The 17239-nt window shown below is 43.2% G+C and overlaps 1 protein-coding gene across 1 annotated transcript in view; it reads left to right on the plus strand.

The window, feature by feature from the left end:
* Window positions 1-17239, plus strand: part of Rad51b (RAD51 paralog B) — a 507656-nt gene that overhangs the window by 344951 nt on the left and 145466 nt on the right. The window contains exon 7 of the mRNA XM_051148369.1: window positions 6535-6631. Within this exon, the coding sequence (XP_051004326.1) occupies window positions 6535-6631 (97 nt within the window). The remainder of the gene's footprint in view (window positions 1-6534; window positions 6632-17239) is intronic.

Raw genomic sequence — 17239 nt, forward strand, 5'->3', positions numbered from 1 at the left:
CTGTAAGGTGATATACAGGCCACTGGGGGCAAGGGAGCTATCAACAGCTTTCACTAAATGGGCATAGTATCAAACTGTTCTCTAAGCTCGTATCTCCCTTCCTGTAGGTTAGTGCTACTCTCAGACGTCATCTGAAGAGTTTTGTTGTGCATTGGATAGTGGTTAATATAGAAACTCACAGCTGGTCAAAGTGCAGAGAATCAGTGTCAGTGGAATGCTCACCCACAAATGAGGCATCTCTCTATATCACGGTCCCTCCTTGAGTTCCAGAGCCCATAGCAGAAGAAGAGACAGAAAGTTTGTAAGAATCAGAAGCCAGGGAAGACCAAAGTGAAATGGTGTCTTCTGACCATGCTAGGACGGCTGTGCTCGTGCATTCACAGCAGCTATAGTTGCCTGTGCAAGACCTGTACATTATCATACCAGTCAACATTGTAGCGTGGAGGGAGAAGGAATTCACAATCCCCACCCCTCCCTGAAGAGCTAATGAAGTCTTATGGGAGAAAAAGGACCATTTTTCTTTAAGAGGTTGGTTTCTGGTAGCCATCTTGCTCTAGTGGATGGCCCCACACCCAGGAATATACAAGCAGCACAAATTGAGGTCAGCTGCTTTGAAAAAAAATTTTTTTAAAGGACACAAAGTTGGAGGAGGAGAAAGGTTGCGGTGGATCAGGAAGGATTGTGTTGGGGGATGAATGCGATCAAAATGCATTGAATGAAATGCTCAAAGAATTAAGAAATATTTAATTGACTTATAAATATTAAGTTACTAGTTTGCTGACCATTAATATTTCTTCTGCTGCTAAACAAGGCCAGATATTACATTCTACCTGTTTTACCCCAGCTGACTACAGACTCTATGCCTTTTTTGTTATCTTCTAAGAGCTGAGTAAAGGGCCTTTCGTCTGTCAAAGGCTATGCCTTTGGGCCCTTCAGTCCTCCATTCTGTTCTTTCCAGTTGATGTTGGTACTCATGGTGGGCCATGGTACACTTGGTGGCTCCTCATGGAAACCCCAACACTCATACTTCTCACTCTTCAATGTGGGGTAGATCAAACTAGACACTTATGTGGCCCACTAAAGCAGAATTTATTCTGGACCAGAGTCACTAACCTAGAGGATGGTGTGAATATAGCTTTGCACTAAAGATAGTGTGACTAAATAAAGGCAGGTGGTCTGCACTGGGCTCATACACGCTTAGATGTCAAGTCTCATGACCTGATTGTCAGCTTATTCTGCTCCCACCCTCTGATATCAAACCATTTGACAGCTGCCTTTTTGATACTTAATGATAATGAGTCATATTTTTGTTTATACACACACACACACACACACACATGCACGCACGTTTTTAAATGATTTCCAGCCATCTCTCTTACTAGTTCTCATCTCTTTTCTCTAATATCCAAGTCTTCTCTGTGATAGCAGGACCTGTTGTGTTGTTTATGAGTCTCTACCTTGAATTTACTCTCTTTCTAGAGAAGTTCGTCGTTTCCTTAAACTGTCCACTCAGAGGCATTGGGCCACGGTGCACAAAAAGATGGATAGGATGCATTCATAGAAGATGACTCAAGAATAAACGGGGAACGTTGACTGTGGAGGACAGAGGGAGCCCTGAGTGAGTGAAGTCTTGAGTAAATATGACCATGTCAAGGACCCCATAGCCTCAGGTTCAGAGGGAGGGCAGAGCCTTCCTCAGGAGGCCAAGTGCTAGTGTTGGCAGTGTGTGCTGAAACTACCAACCATAGCTTTCTCTCCACAGATACTTACAGCGTGAAGAATGGTCTCACACAGAGACTGCTCCTACAGAGATTAGATAAATCTGTACCCTTCATCCAGCTATACTCCATAAACTCTGTCTCCCTGTTTATCTATATGTAAAAACCCCATGTCCTTGTTCAGCTGTGTTCAATAACTCTACCTCTCTGTTCAGCTCTATATAATAAACACAGTGAGATTCTGAGGTGCTGTGGCTTCCCCAGCTGAGAGCCCAGGCCACCGTATCCCAGCTTTTTGTCCGTGTGCCCATCTGTCTGTCTCTTACTCATCTTCTCACTACCCTGGTCAGGTTCATTCCTAGAGCCATGGTGGACACAGCATGGGGACGTGTCTTTGAAGGAAATGTCCCCCTCTTTGTGTTGGGAGTATTAGCACTGGGACTCATGGTCTATGCTCCATTATATGAGGATGTCTTTTGTGTACAAATGTACTTTTTTATGCATCCCATAACCAACACAGTGTTAAAAAAAAAAAAAACAAGAAAATTTGAGTCAAGACAGTAGTTACTCTCTAACTTGCAGGGCCCCTTGTCCGTGTCCTCAGTAGAAGGATGGTATTCTCCTAAGTAAACATTGAGCCGGATTCGGTCTCTTCCTGATTTCAGATGAAATCATGATCATTAAATCCCTTATCTTCCCTTTTGCCCAGGAGTCCCCCTCTGGCTTTGTAGTTAGAGTTGATGGTGATGTGCATATGCCATGGTTTCAATTAGCCATGCTTTTAAGGAAATGGTGAAAATAACAGATGCACTTTCAATTAAAGTTTTATTGCTTTTAAAGATATAAATAGCAAATGTATGTTCTTTGTCGACAGTAAATAATATGTTCTACAAAGGAGATCCAGACTTTTGTTTGTAATTTTTTTAAGATGAGAAAGTATTTTAAATTTTTTTCTTAACATATACAAGGAATACACACTGTACATACTAACAAGCTACTATGCAAATTGGACATAAGACTTCCAAACAAACAAAGCAAAATCAGCAAAGGATAGCTAAGGACAGTGATGGGGGTACTATTTGCCATAGGTTGAGTGCTGTGCTACAGACTTTAAATAAATCATCTAGTCTAATCCTTAACCTCCTGGGAGTAAAGTATTATCACCTCCAGAAAGCTTATGATACTGGCCAGTATCATGTAGGTTAGAAACAGTGGAGCCTAGATCTGCACCCAGTCTGTCTAATTCCAAAGCCTTAGTCTTAAACCTCTGTGCCAACTGCTCTCATACAAATGTATGTTGAATCAGGAGCCCCAGTTATTCTAGTAGAACAGAGTTTAGGAAAAGCCCTCTGAAGTGCCAGTCGGAACTCATTTTCAGAAACCAGACAGTGTTAAGACCCTGTTTATAACTCTGTAGTAGTATTTTATAAGTTATTTTAAGAGCATAGTTTTCACATCTCCAGATTGCCTCAGAGAAAAACACATCTGTAGGCTTCTGTCCAAGCTGTGATTATTTGTAATTGATGCTTTTGGGAATGTTTCTGTTCCATCACTTTACTAAACACAGATTTAGAAAACCACACAATTCCATGAGATGGTGTGATTAGCCAGCCCCCGAGTTTCTTTCCGGGCAGTGGATGCCTTCAGTGATTCTGCTTTAAGGCCCGTGATAACAAGGGAAAGATAATCAGCTGAGCCACTTGGGGGCGGGGGCTAGTTTTCTTCTCCATCTACTCTTTCAATGGAAATGTGCTTTCCTTTCTTCCCTTCTCCTTTCTCCTCTCCCCATCCAGCCTTTCCTTGGGTAGGGATCCAACCCAGATCCTCTCACATCTGAGGCAAGTGCTCTGCTACTGAGCTGCGCCCCTCAATCAGAACAGGTATTTTTGAAGCCATCTGTAGCCTACAGGAGATTTGCAGACTGTAATCTGTTCCATACAGTGAAGGCATCTCCTCAGTATGTTTCCGTTACAAAACCAAAGTTGAAAGAGAGTGATGGGGAAATATTTTAGCTGTTGCCTTCACAGTAATCTATACCTTTCTGGAGAAGCCACACGGCTCCCTTTCCTCTTGATGACCCAGTGTATATGGCGGCAGGCTTTGCTATATTCAGTGAAGTTATTGTTTTATGTACTGTTGCCACATTGCCATCATCTGAGAGAATCCCACAAACATGAAAGCTCACTCTTCATTGTCACGTTCCTAACCAACTAAAAATAACCTTGAAATAGTTCAGAGGAAACAGCCTTCATGTCTACAGAAGACTGAGCAATTAGCATATCAGAGGGTGTTGAGCATGGCCAATGAGATACTTGAAGGAAAATACTATTACTGGGCTAGGCCTGGTGTCACACACTTTAACACCAGCTCTCAAGAGACCAGCCTGATCTCCATAATGAATTCCAGAACAACCTGGACTACATAGTGAAACTGTCTCTCAAAAGAAATAAGTAAATTTTAGAGGAAAAAAAAAAAAGAAAATCTTATTATGAAACTCATCACTTTGTACAAAGAATATATAGTAATACATTCTTAAATAAACAAAATCAAGATGTATATATCAGGCTTCTCAGAAGTCACAATTAAAAAAACAAATAGAAAAAAACTAGACCATACATTACTTTGCTCTTTGGTAGATAAGGGGCATATTATTATCAGTGTCTGACTGGATTGGTTCCATCTCATTATCTTTCATATTGCAATCTTTTAACATAATTAAAAAATATTCAATATGTTATTTTCTATCTATGAGCATTTTGCCTGCATGCGCTCTGTGCACATTATTCCCACAGTTCCGGCAGCACCCAGAAGAGGGCAACAGATCTCCTGAGCTGGAGTTGCAGGTGGTTGAGAGCTGGCGTGTGGGTGTTGGGAACCCACCATGGGTTCTGTATAAGACCAACAAGTGCTCTTAGTCACAGAGCCATTTCTCAAGGTCCTTTCTAAACAAAAATTGGGGTTAGTTTAAAAAAAAAAAAGACTAAGTGTAGGGAGGATGATCTGCCAAAAAACTAATTCCTGGTATGATTTTATGTTCGGTTATTAGAACTAAGAACCAATGTCTGTCTGAAGCATGTGTCATTAGCGTCCATGTCATCCTGCTAAGGAAACTGCACTGACCTCTGGCTAGTGAACATTTACTTAGTACCAGGCTTTCCATTAAGTACCTTATGTTGATTACCTCACTTAGTCCACATAAAAATTCTGTAAGATAGATACTATTTTGTCTGTAGAACACGGGGCTCGGCAGCGTAGTGACTTCTCCATGGCCCAGAGTGTCAAAGTCACAATTTGAATTCAGCGTTACTGTACTCTGACGTTTATGCTATCTACTATTAAGTGAGAGGTGAATTTTTTTTTTTTTTTGATCTATACTCTTTCACAGGAACAGTTGTTATTTTCAGGCATGTTTTCTGCAGACAGCCCGTATGAGTGTGAGTCTAGGTGAGAAGCAGCAAGGCAGAAGAATATGAGGTACGAGAGGGGCAAATGCTGTGTGCGCTCCTAGACAGCCTGATCCGCACTCCTAGAAAGTCTGTAGAGTAGCCGAAGACTCTGCATCTCCTGACAATCATGACCCTAAGAACTTGTCTCTGCTACAGAGCCCCTCAGTCTTAGCCTGACCTTGTCATCCTACTCCTCCCTTACCCTTCAATGAAGCCACCATTGGTTCAAGATTTGTATGTGCCACCGGTCTATTCTAGAGACAGTTGACATGGCGGTGAGGTAGAAAAGCCAGATAACGCAGTGTAGCCTTGCAGTGTAGCCAGAGGCAGAGCATTTGCCTGGCATTCACAAAGCCCCTGGTTCAGTCCCCAGCACCACGAGAAGTTAATTTAAAAAGGAGATTATTCTGTTCATATCAAGATGGCAAGCCCAAAAGCTAAGCATCAGGACTGACTGAGGTGGTGCTGTTAGATACTCGTTCCAAGCACTGACTGTGCGCAGGGGGATGCTCCCTTCATGTGACCAAGGTGTCTGTCCAGTGGTTCCTACTCATGGTGGGAACCTCACCCAGAACTTTCAAATTCTTGGAATTTCCTAATAGAGAATCTGCATATTACTGTCTCTTCAGATTGTTAGTGGAATAGACTTTACTTATGGAAATTTTTAAGGAAAAGGAAGTTTTTGACTTACCAAACATAAGAGCATTGTATAGCATTGGGCAATGTGAGCTACGTAATTTAGAGTCCTTTCCGGGAGCTTTAAGTGCTATTGACTTTACTTTTTAATAAAATCATGTTAGCTTATGTCTTAAATGCGTAGTGAAACTGCACTCCTTTTGCTGCATCAACCAATTTGAGAGAAGCCTCTGCTATTCTTTTAGAGATGAGTCTCCTTCCTGCTTCATACACGTGGAAATAAAGCCGGGCTGGCGTTGGCGGCAACGGAAAGAAGCCACTGGCCTCCAGTCTTTAAATGACCACTTTAAGACCAGTGCCAGCAATATCTTAGATTTGGGACATAGTTTTCAAAGCCGATAAATGTCATAAAATGTGCACGGGTGCATCTTCATTCTGACCCGCTCTCTGCTTTTCGCTAATATTATAGCACTTCTCAGCTTGCTTGGCACTTGAGAAGGATCCATCAGCCATTTAAGCCCCAAAGAAAGCCCACCTCCTTCTGCTTTCTGGGTCTTGAATAACGATAGGCCCTGCCTGAAGATAAGCTGGTGGTAGTTGGAACTGGGGTTTTCCTACCTGGCTCTATCACTCTTCTAAACCCACAGCCTGGCTTCTGATAGCTCTAATAATTAATTTGGTCTTCTCTCTCCCCCCCCATCCCCACCCCCTCCATTCCCCCTGTCTGTTCACAGGTTATCTTGACGAATCAAATTACGACCCATCTGAGTGGAGCCCTCCCTTCTCAAGCAGACCTGGTGTCTCCGGCTGATGATTTGTCCCCGTCTGAAGGTAAAGGATCTGTCCTGGGGAGACTGAAACTTGACACTGACACACAGCCTCCTGCCTCCTGTTGGGAGCTGGGAGACATGGCTACTGGACCCTGCTCAGTGCAGCCTGCTGGAGCCTGGTGATTTAGGCCTGGACATCTTGCGGGGCACCTGATCTATTCTTGTCTTTTGCTGTCCCTGAGTGAGTTCCCTTTGAGTCATCTTCACACACATCCATCATCTCCCCTAGATAGATGAGCCTTGTCACCCGCTGTGGCGCCTCCCTAACCAGTCGCTGACTGACTGTTCCGGAGACCCGATGCTCCAGCATCGCCGTTGCTAGTGGTCCCGTTTCGACCTCACCTTTTATTTGTACTGAGCACCCTCTGGGCTGCCTCAGAGTGTGCAGTGGTCCCATGTACTGGCAGTATGACATTCCTGATCAGCTTTACAGGAAGGAGCGAGGCGAAGTCTCCACAGTGGTAAATCTGCCTGTTCTCTCTGCCACCTCCTACTAGTAAAGGTCAGACTGGCTGGGACCTTGTAGGCGGTGAGCCTTGAAGCAGGGAACTGCATCAGCAGTCAGAAGGTGGTTTCTAATATTGGTGAAAGTCCTCCCTTGACATTTCTGAGCTCTTTTAGTTGCAGTTGAATTTGGGACACAATGCTTTGGGCCTGAGCAGATGCACACAGTTCTTCCAGACCCATCTTCCCTTCCTCCTTTCTGAGAAGAATTGGTCACCATGGACTACAGGGGACTTTCAGGCCTGCTTAGGCTCCTGACTGCCTGGCCAGGTGGTCTTCCTGGAGCAACGCTGCTTTAGTCTTAGGCTGGAAGCCCCACATGTCTGCTGTCCTTGGTGTTGTCATTAGAGTGAAAACTACTGACGTATTCACGAGAGCTGTGAAGTGCTGTGTCCCTTCTTTCTGCCTTCAGTGGTCTGTCAGCCTCCTGCCACCTGAGCTGAAAACCTGAGCAAGCCAGAATTTACCGCTTCTTCAACTCCTCTCATCAAACCAGCTTTAGCTTTCTTTCCAAATATATCTCTCATGTGTCCCTTCACTCTCCTTGTGATTTGTGTTGTGATCAAATGATTTCTTAAAACTCGTAATTGGCTCATCGTGATAAACCCTGTAAGACCTGTTTCTCTTCTGCTGTTTGGCCTCCTTCCAGGATGTCTCCCTCCTACTCAAAATGCTGAGGCTTGTCTTTTCTGAGGATGAGCAGAAATAAGTGTGCCAATTGGAAAATATTCAGGGATTTGGGGTTTATTGTAACAGCCATGTAATACAACATGGGGGTCAGCAAATGCAAAAATCACCAGTATTTTTCTTTCGAGTGGACCAGTTTCTAGAACTCCACTAGATAAGGTTAATCCTTCTTAACCCTTTGGGGTCAGCCCTCTCCTTGCCGGTCAACCCACTAAGTCCTTGAATAAAATGTCTAAGTCAAGTACTCAATCTTTTGATGCCCTCCTTCTGTCTCTTTGTCCTCCTACCCTTCTTCTCAAGGCCATGCCTCCAGGCTCAAAGACCACCTCTTGCATAGAAAGAACTTCCTGGCCTGTACTATGGGTCTTGCTGTGTTTGCCCTCAGTGTCCTATCCACTTTAGAGGATATGTAAAGAAATGCTCTAAAAAAGGCTAACTTTTCATGTATCTTACAAGCAAATTGCTAGGTAGTTCTTTCTGGTGCTAGAGATTAAACTTAGGGCCATGTGCATATTATAACAGCAAGCGCTTTACCACTGACATATAGAACCAGCCTTAAACTCCCAGAGTCTTAGAGACACAGATATGCTGTACTCTTTCTTGTGTCCACGTTTTATCACAGTGACCAAGAAAAATTGTAAGCATACTGTAAGCAGTAAGGAGATACTAAGTGAACTACAGAAGATAGTGACCAGCACTCTGCCTAGGTATGTCACTAAAAATTGTTACTACATAAACATACACACACACACACACACACACACACACACACAATATACTATATACACACACTACATACAAACACACTCACAAACCATCACACTATACACAAACACTCATAAACCATACATATGTACACCACACACAAAACACACAAACCATACCTGTGCACACTACACACACACGCACACACACACACACACTTGTTCAGCTCTGAGGAAATCAGAAGAGACTGTCTTCCTTCTTTATTTGAAAATGAGTGGATGTCTTTTCCTTGGCTTCCTGCTTTATATTAAGCAAACAAGTATAACAAAATGGAAAGAAATGGCTTTGGACTCTAATGTAATGGCAACAGGAAAATAATAAACAGCAAAGGGAGGTCCTAGCTCATCCTTAGGTAACTAACTGTTCTTGTGGGAATTGAAGGGGTTGGGGGTTTTTTGTTTGTTTTGTTCTGTTTCGTTTTTTAAAGGTATGTTTCTGGTATAGCTGAACAGGTAACGAAGACAAAGAAATATTTTTCCCAAAGTCAAAAATGGAATTTCTTACCAGGGAGTTAAAAGGAGCAGATGTTGGCTGTGGGAAAAATCACTTACTTTACCTATTACTCATGAGACAGTGATGGTCTATCCCCAGACCTTCAGACAGTTCTTAGAACATTCATTCCTGCTCAAATCTATTGCAATGGTCCCTAAGTTCCTCTGAAGGAGATGTGAAATATATAACATAAAATAGAATATACTGCTCGGGGGTTTCAGCCCTTTATTTGGTCACCTTGCCTATGTGGTCACTAACAAGCACGGGGAGATCTTTTAGCCACTTTGGAGCTCAGTTTCTTCTTCTGTCTGATGGGAGTTGGAGGGAAAAAAAGATTGCTCACGTCTTTTTCAGTCCTGACATAGTGAGGCAGCTCTGCCGAAGGGAAACCCCCAGCCCCGGGTGGCTCTTCTGGTTTACAGGGTCCTGTAATGGATTTCAGCTGCAGAGCAGAGGCCCCTGCTTAAACAGTGTTCACTTGAAACCAGTCGTGGGGTGAGAGCAAGCAGCCAGGAGCAGCCAGCAATAAAATGATCTGGGTTGACCTGAGAGAAGCACCCAGCAGGGGCTGCTTTGGGAAATGAAGTCCCCTTCTACTCTGATGCAGAGAAGGGACTACAAGTGACCTGGTCCAACTGAGCCATCTCTTCTGCCCAAGCTGATCCTGTGCTATTAATATCTGCCAGCTGCAGGCCCAGAGCATCCCCTGCTGAGATCAAAGGAGCCCCTATCTTAGCTGGAACAAGGTCATCTGCACAGGGCTATAAAAGTAGTCCTGGCTGGCTAGGAGGATGGCTATGGGGGAGGAGAAGTCAGGAGATGGGAGTTGCTCTCATGCTCCTTTAATCTCAGCTGACCAGCTGTTGCCCTCCCAGTGTTTGTAGGGTTGAGAGCTCTTTGTTTTTGTGGTGCTGCTTCTGCCTTATTCAGTTTGTGCCTGGGTTGCTGTCTGGATGAAGCACACCCAGTGTTCACAGTTTGGGTCCACCGCGTGAGTTCCTGCATTGGGGTTTCATTCCAGTGTTGAGTTACCCAACTCCTAGGTGGGAAGGCCAAAGAAAGGAGGAGTGGACCCCGTAGGCCAAGGCCTTTCCCATCCTACTCCTGCCCTATAGCTTGTGCCTTAAAAAGGAATAAGAGGACACATTTAAATATTTGGCATTTTGCAGCTGCCTTTCACAAACTATCTCATTAGTTTAAGAAAATAGAACTTTCAGGGCTCATGCAAACTTACAGATGTTGCAGTCACCTCATCCCAGTGTGTTTCTCACTCTCTGGGTTACATACACTTCTGATTGTGTATATGTTTGTATGCAAGAGATGCAAAAATAAGGGACAGACAAGCCTAGAAATATATACAGAGTAAGAAAGAGGGGTGTGTAGCAGGTTGGCCAAAGTGTCCGTGCTAACTAGAGCAGCCTTGATGATGAGGTCATTTGCCCCACTTTGTATATTAGAATTAAAATCCTACTGGTGGGTTGGTGTCTTACAGTAATATCAGGGCTGGAAAAGACTTCAACAATGCTCTATTTGTCCAACCTGTCATTTCCCAAAAGAGACCGGATAAAAATAATGATTTTTATCGTTTTACATTTCCCATAATTCTAGGCCTGATACTGTCATTCAAAGCATCTTTTTCAGGTTTTGTTCTATTGGTGAAAACTGATGTAAGCTGTCAGAGTTCAGTCATTGGTTATTGCAATTTTTCTGTTTCCTGGCTCTTACAGTTCTTCCTTGTAGCCACTGAAGAGACCAGGGGTGGCTGGGCCTCAGTCACAGAGACTCTCTTTCCCCATGTTGATCATTAGGGAAAGGATCTAATGTTCTAGCTGCCCATATGTGCATATTCTGTTCTGACCTGGGATTTGAGCCGAGCTGGCAGTGTCCTCATATACTGGAGCATGGTTGGTAGGTGACATTGATGTAGAGTATCAAGATTGAAGCTCTGTTCAACCCACACCTTTCACTTGCTCTCTTCTGATAGGTTAGGAGGGTAGCAGTTACTTTTCAACATGGTGACATGGCCCACTTGAGGAGTCCCAGGTGGCTTCATGGGATGGAAGACATTACTGGGCTGCCTGCCGTCCCAGCATTCTGCCATCTGGCATGTTGCTATCTTCTATCTCTATTCCTAGTCTTTGGTTGATTATAGAACATGGAAACCAAAACCGGAAAGTGCATGGAAGGGTCAAAGATAGAATGGAAGAAAAAATAAAATGCTTTTTTTTTTTTTTTTTTTTTTTTTTTTAGAACCAAGAATGGTTTTTAGTTTTCATGCTGGAAGCCTTTCTATTCCTGTTGCAGTCAAGGGAATTGATGGCTGATTTCATTTGCAAGAGAAAGTATTTTGGGATTCAAATTCCCTAACAAGCCACCCTTGCAAAAAGCTGGAGTCCATTTGAAAGATTATATGCAAGTGTGTGTGGCTTGTGTGTCTTTTAAAATAAATTTAGCAAGCAAAAGCAGCTCAGAATGGTTGGGGCAAATCAGGGACTCGTGGTTGTGAAAGAAGCAGACTTCAAAGCATGGTATGAATTTTCTAGTTTTATTTCCATTCTTGCTTTCCAGCTGGATCTGCTCTGGATTTACTGCAGGATGTTTGAAAATGTGGCTCCCTGCTAATCTCAGACAGTTGCTATGATCAATGGTTTCTTTCATTTCCGATAAAAAAAAAAAAAAAAAAAAAAAAAAAACACTGGTGTTTCTGCTTAAATTGTGTGTACTTTCAGCTTTATTATTTTAGTTGTGATTTATTGTTCTGCATTACCCAAATTTGTAATCCATTAACCACAAACTTTTGGGTGGGTTGGTCAAGTTAGCCAACTCTCTCCACATGTTAACTCCAAGGCCCTCTGGAGTTCAAGCTCACACTGGAGTCCTGGGTTTGTCCATGTGGACAAGGATATGGGTGGAGCGGGTCCATACCCACGACCCGGCGGCACGGCGTATGGCTATAGTCGGCGCTTTGAAAGCATCAGGTGTCCCCATGTGATTTTGAGGTTGTCAGCAGCATTTGCATTAGCATTTCCATAGTACTCTAAGATGCCTTGACATGATAAGTGTCTTAGTCCACCTAAGCGATGGAAGCATGAAGGAGAGAAGGGAATGAATGCCTCAACGGCCACACGTGAGTGGAAGGGTGGTGCCAGAGGCCGGAGGCACCATGCTTCCCACGAAACCTGCAGCTTCTTAGGAGTGAATCCTGGCTAAAGATGTTTAAAGGGCCCAGTGCTCTTTCAGTTTTGTTTTGTTCGGTTTTTTTATTCCAAAGCCACGGACATATGTCAACACGCAGGGTGTTTCATGTGTTTCTCTTCATAAGGGTACACACATTTGCCAGCGCCTCGCATTCCCTACGTTCTAGAATCTGCCTGTATTACTTCCAGCAACTGTTTAGATGCCATGAAAAGTCTAATTTATAGAGAAAAAAAAAAAGATTAAAAGCACCAAAAAATGTGTGGTGTTTAGCTAGAGACAGTCTAAATATTGTGTAAGGCAGGGAAACCGGAGTTGAGAGGAGATTGGCATAGACTCCAAATGTCAGAAAAGCCATAAATCTCAAGAGGGAGGGGAGCCAGTTGAGGGTTTTCAGCAAGGAGGCCGAGGAGACAAAATCACCACGACTGAAGGAGCAAAGGGGAAAGGGAGCACTAAGTCAAGCACCAGGAAGTGCTTCCAGCCCTGAGCTCTGTACTCCTTTGGTGAAGGAAGACACAGCTGAAGCGCAGGTGTAATGCAGCCGCATTGGATGATGGGCATTGAGAACAGTCTTTGAGGTAGTTTTGTGAGACAGGATGTATGGGTTTTTGTTTTGTCTTGTTTACATTTTTAAAATTATATTTCTTTATGTATGTATGTGTGCATGCGTGTGTGTGTGTGTGTGTGTGTGTGTGTGTGTGTGTGTGTGACACACACATGTGGGCAGGCCAGGGAAGAGCCTGTGGGAGTGGTTCTTTCCCTCCATCATGTGGGTCCTGGGGATAAAATTCATCACCAGGCTTGAGGAGCCCCTTTGCCCACTAAGGCAACTTAGAAACTTGGCTTTGGATTTTTGTTGTTGTTTGTTTGTTTGTTTGTTTTTCTTTCTTTTAGTTATTTATAATAAACTATGTACAGTCAGAACAGTTATGAAACAATCAGGAAAGCCACACGTAAAAGTTATGTTCAAAGACTTCGCTTTGTTTTACAACGTGGGCCAGGTTGGCCTTAAATTTGTGAGCCTCCTGCCTCCCCCTGCCTCCCAGATACTGAGATTGTAGGCATCCATCACTGTGCCTTGCTCTGGGATAAATGTTCTGAAAGTACTGCCCCTTATTCTCAGATCTCCTTACCATCTAAAAATTTACTCTCTGGTTTCCCGGATCTGCACATGTTTTGTTAAGGTTGTCAGGGTCAAGAAAACCAAAGGAATTCGGTCCACCAAAACCAAGCTTTGTTCAGTTGCCTCCGCAGAGATGTAACAGGGGCAAAGAGAATAGTAGGATGCTGGAGGCTTTCCAGCTTGAAGGGATCTCTGAGAAGAGATCCTTATTGGTGGTCATCACAGAGAGTTCTGTACAAGGGTGCAGGCCTGTAGGTCAGACTGATAACAAGAAGGGCAAAGTAGCTGCTTTGTTCAGTTGCTGCTGTAATGTGACATCAAGTGCTTTTAGAATGCCCTCGCAGAACTGGCTGGGATCAGTAGGCGGAGTGTCCCAATGTCCAGCCAGGCAGTATGTCCTAAGAACAGCCAAGCCAAGCTCCTGTGTCCATTCCTTCCAGAGCTGTATGCTCAAAGGAGGTGAAGGACTTCCCCCAAGAAGATCTGCCCTTCCATAAAAAAATATAGAGTACTTGCATTTCTCCACCAGAACCTTTCTTCTAGTGGTTCTTGAACTTTATCTGGAAGGCTTATTAATACACACTTTCCCGGGCTTCTATTCCTAGAGTTTCAGTTGATCTGGGTAGAACAAAAACTTTATATGTCTACAAAGTTCTGAGCCTTTCAAGATAGGATAGTGTTGGTCCAGAGGTCAATTTGAGGCTTATTGCTTGTACAGGGAATCTCTATGGGAAGCATCGCGGGTACCAGGTGTTTTCATCTGAATTCTCAGGAGATCATCAGTGGTTTTTCCTGTAGGCTAGGATAGAGTAGATGAATAGATACTGGAAGGTCTCGGGACTCTTGAAAGCAAGAACAGAAGGCTGCTAAAGTTCACTTTTAAAAGGCAAGCCCATGAATAAGTGCTACTAGTATTTATGGACCATGCACCTGGCTTTGTTCTGCCATTATCCTGTAGAATCCTTACAGCAACTCTATGAAAGACAATGTCAGCATCCCATCTAACAGACAGAGGGCTTAGTGCTTATATGGCAGCAAAGTTAGTTGTGAAGCCAGGACTCCAGCCCACAGAGGCTGGTTCCAAAGTTTACATTTTAATCTCCCAAGATCTTCTGTAAAGCTTTAGTCACGATTCTCTTATCTATATGTAAGTAGGAGTCAAAATATAGTCAAATCATATGGGAGTCAGATAATCAGAAACATCAATCATTCTATTTATTTTTCTCATGTATGTACCTTAGCTTTCCATTGTACTCAGCCTTGATCTTATGAACTGCTTGGTCCAGTTGACGTAGTATTTTGGTGCATCAGTTATCCTTTCACCCAAGCAGCTGGAGTTAAGAAGTCTTATGACAAATGAAATGCCCAGGGCTCTTTTCCTTTCATGAGGGCCCATGACGTGGAGCAGGTTCCTTTTATTCAGGCGCAGCATAACATCTAATGGAGGGATCTGTGTTAGGATGAGGTTGATAACAGGACTGTACTCATTCTTTCAGTCCTGTCCATGCTCAGTGTCCTTCCCTTTGACAGGTTAGAATTAGTTAACTATCACAAGCCTACGTCTTCAAACCAGTGTACTGTGATTAAGTAAAAAATAAAATAAAGTAAAATAAAAACATTTCCTTTCTGTCCCCAAACTGTTGGAGGATCTTTTGTGCACTCTGTATTCAAATGTTGATTTCTGTACCCAGAGATCTGGTTACAGTCCTGGCATTGTCATTTTTATGAAGCATCTCCTGTCTCAATGTCCCAGATTCTTCTCCATCACCTTCTGATTGGTTAATAAAGAGCTGAACAGCCAATAGCCTTGGCAGGAGAGCATAAGGTAGGATTTCTGGGGCCCAGAAAGATAGACGGGGTCTCAGGTAGGGACCAGAGAGTCACCATGAGGACACAGATGAACAAAGAGGTGCCAGAGCAAGACTAAGATGGCAAGTAATTGGCCACATGGCTGGAAAATAGGCCAGGTCAAAGCTCTAACTCAGTATCTGCCCAGCTATAGTGCTTGAAGCTTTTAGTAAATATAAAGATCTGTGTCATTATTTAGGAGCTAGGGCAGGCATAGAAAAAACAATATTTTACACCAAACAGCTATCTGGCTTCTCCTTGACCCAAATTTTTCTTTGGTTGGTTTGGTTTTGGTTTTTTTGAGATAGGGTTTCTCTGTATAATAGCCCTGGCTGTTCTGGACTTGCTTTTGTAGACCAGGCTGGCTTCGAACTCACAGAGATCTGCCTGCCTCTGCCTCCGCTGGGATTAAAGGTGTGCACTACTACCTCCAGCTCCATTGTTTTTTTTTCTTTTTTAATGATTTATTTTGTATGAGTACTCTATCTGCATTTACACCTGCAGGCCAGAAGAGGGTATCAGATCACATTATAGATGGTTTTGAGCCACCATATGGTTGCTGGGAATTGAACTCAGGACCTCTGGAAGAGCAGACAGTGCTCTTAACCACCACCACCCCCCCCTTTTTTTTTAATGCTTATACCAGCCCTAATGTTTGTCTTCATGGAGAAGAGAGTTCTCTTTTGCTTATTCAGAATTCACTACTCAGTCTTTTTGTTGTTGTTTTGTTTTGTTTTGTTGAGACAGGGTCTCTCTGTATAGCCTTGGCTGTCCTGGACTCGCTTTGTAGACCAGGCTGGCCTCGAACTCACAGCAATCTACCTGCCTCTGCCTCCTGAGTGCTAGGATTAAAGTCATGCACCACCACACTCGGCTCACTACTCAGTCTTAATTATTAATTGTTATTGTAGGTATGGGCCTTATCCTAACTGTACTTACTTTGCCTCATATACAGGGGCATATGACAGAAGCACATTAACAGACTATAGTATATGATCAACTATCACCTATTAACTGCTTAGGACAGAATTATCAGTTAAGTGCAGTGTGTGTGTGTGTGTGTGTGTGTGTGTGTGTGTGTGTGTGTGTGTATGCGCAAGTGTGCATGTCTGTGTCTGCTGTTGATTTTCTTAATTCTGTTTCCATCTATTAGGCCCATTTAAAAAAAAAAAAAAACAGCTAAGAGAACCCATGTTTCCTAACAGTATCCCTTCTACCTATAAAAGTTGGATAATGACAAAGTTGTCAGGAAATTGATGGGGCAGACAGTTTTGTTTGTAAATATGATATGTAATTGAATAAGGCTGAAAAAATGTCAAAGCAAGCTGAGGGTGAGGATGCATACCTGTAATTCCAACGTGAGGATGATGAGGCAGGAGGATCAGAAGTTTAAGACCTTCCTGGGCTACCCACCGAGACTCTGTCAAAATAAACAAATGTGAAAATGGCACGAGACAATCACTTTTGTACAAATAATGTACTCTAATAATAAGAAATGGATTGACAAGGAAAAGGTGCCCCCCGAAGATATAACAGACATACAGCTAGCAGTTGATACCTTTAAAGGTTGAGCTCAGGAAACAAATGTCAGTGCCTGAGAGACTGAGTACCAGGGATACACACAGAGCCCGACCCAAAGGAAGAATCTGCTCTTCCTTTGGGGATCAAACTGAGCCTTGGGAAAATAGCTTTCTTTCTGAGCCACTAGCACTAAATCATAGTAAAACAGTAAGAAAGCCCTATCCTCAAGATATTAAAAATATAAGTTCCATGAAGGTAAAAATGTATCCACTCTTGGTTTCCTACAGACAAGAGCACTGTCAGGAAAGAGCAGTCACTCAACAAATGTCTGCTGACTGAAGGAGGCACTTCAGGCAGAAGACGATGAGTTTCACTTAGAGATTTAGGCCTAAGGCATGACACCACCATTGTAATTTCTAATAACTTCACACATCTCAAATGCCCCCAAGATCCTTCAGTGTGTGTCAGCAC

This window comes from Acomys russatus, chromosome 1 (genome assembly GCF_903995435.1).
Source record: "Acomys russatus chromosome 1, mAcoRus1.1, whole genome shotgun sequence".
Taxonomy (NCBI): domain Eukaryota; kingdom Metazoa; phylum Chordata; class Mammalia; order Rodentia; family Muridae; genus Acomys; species Acomys russatus.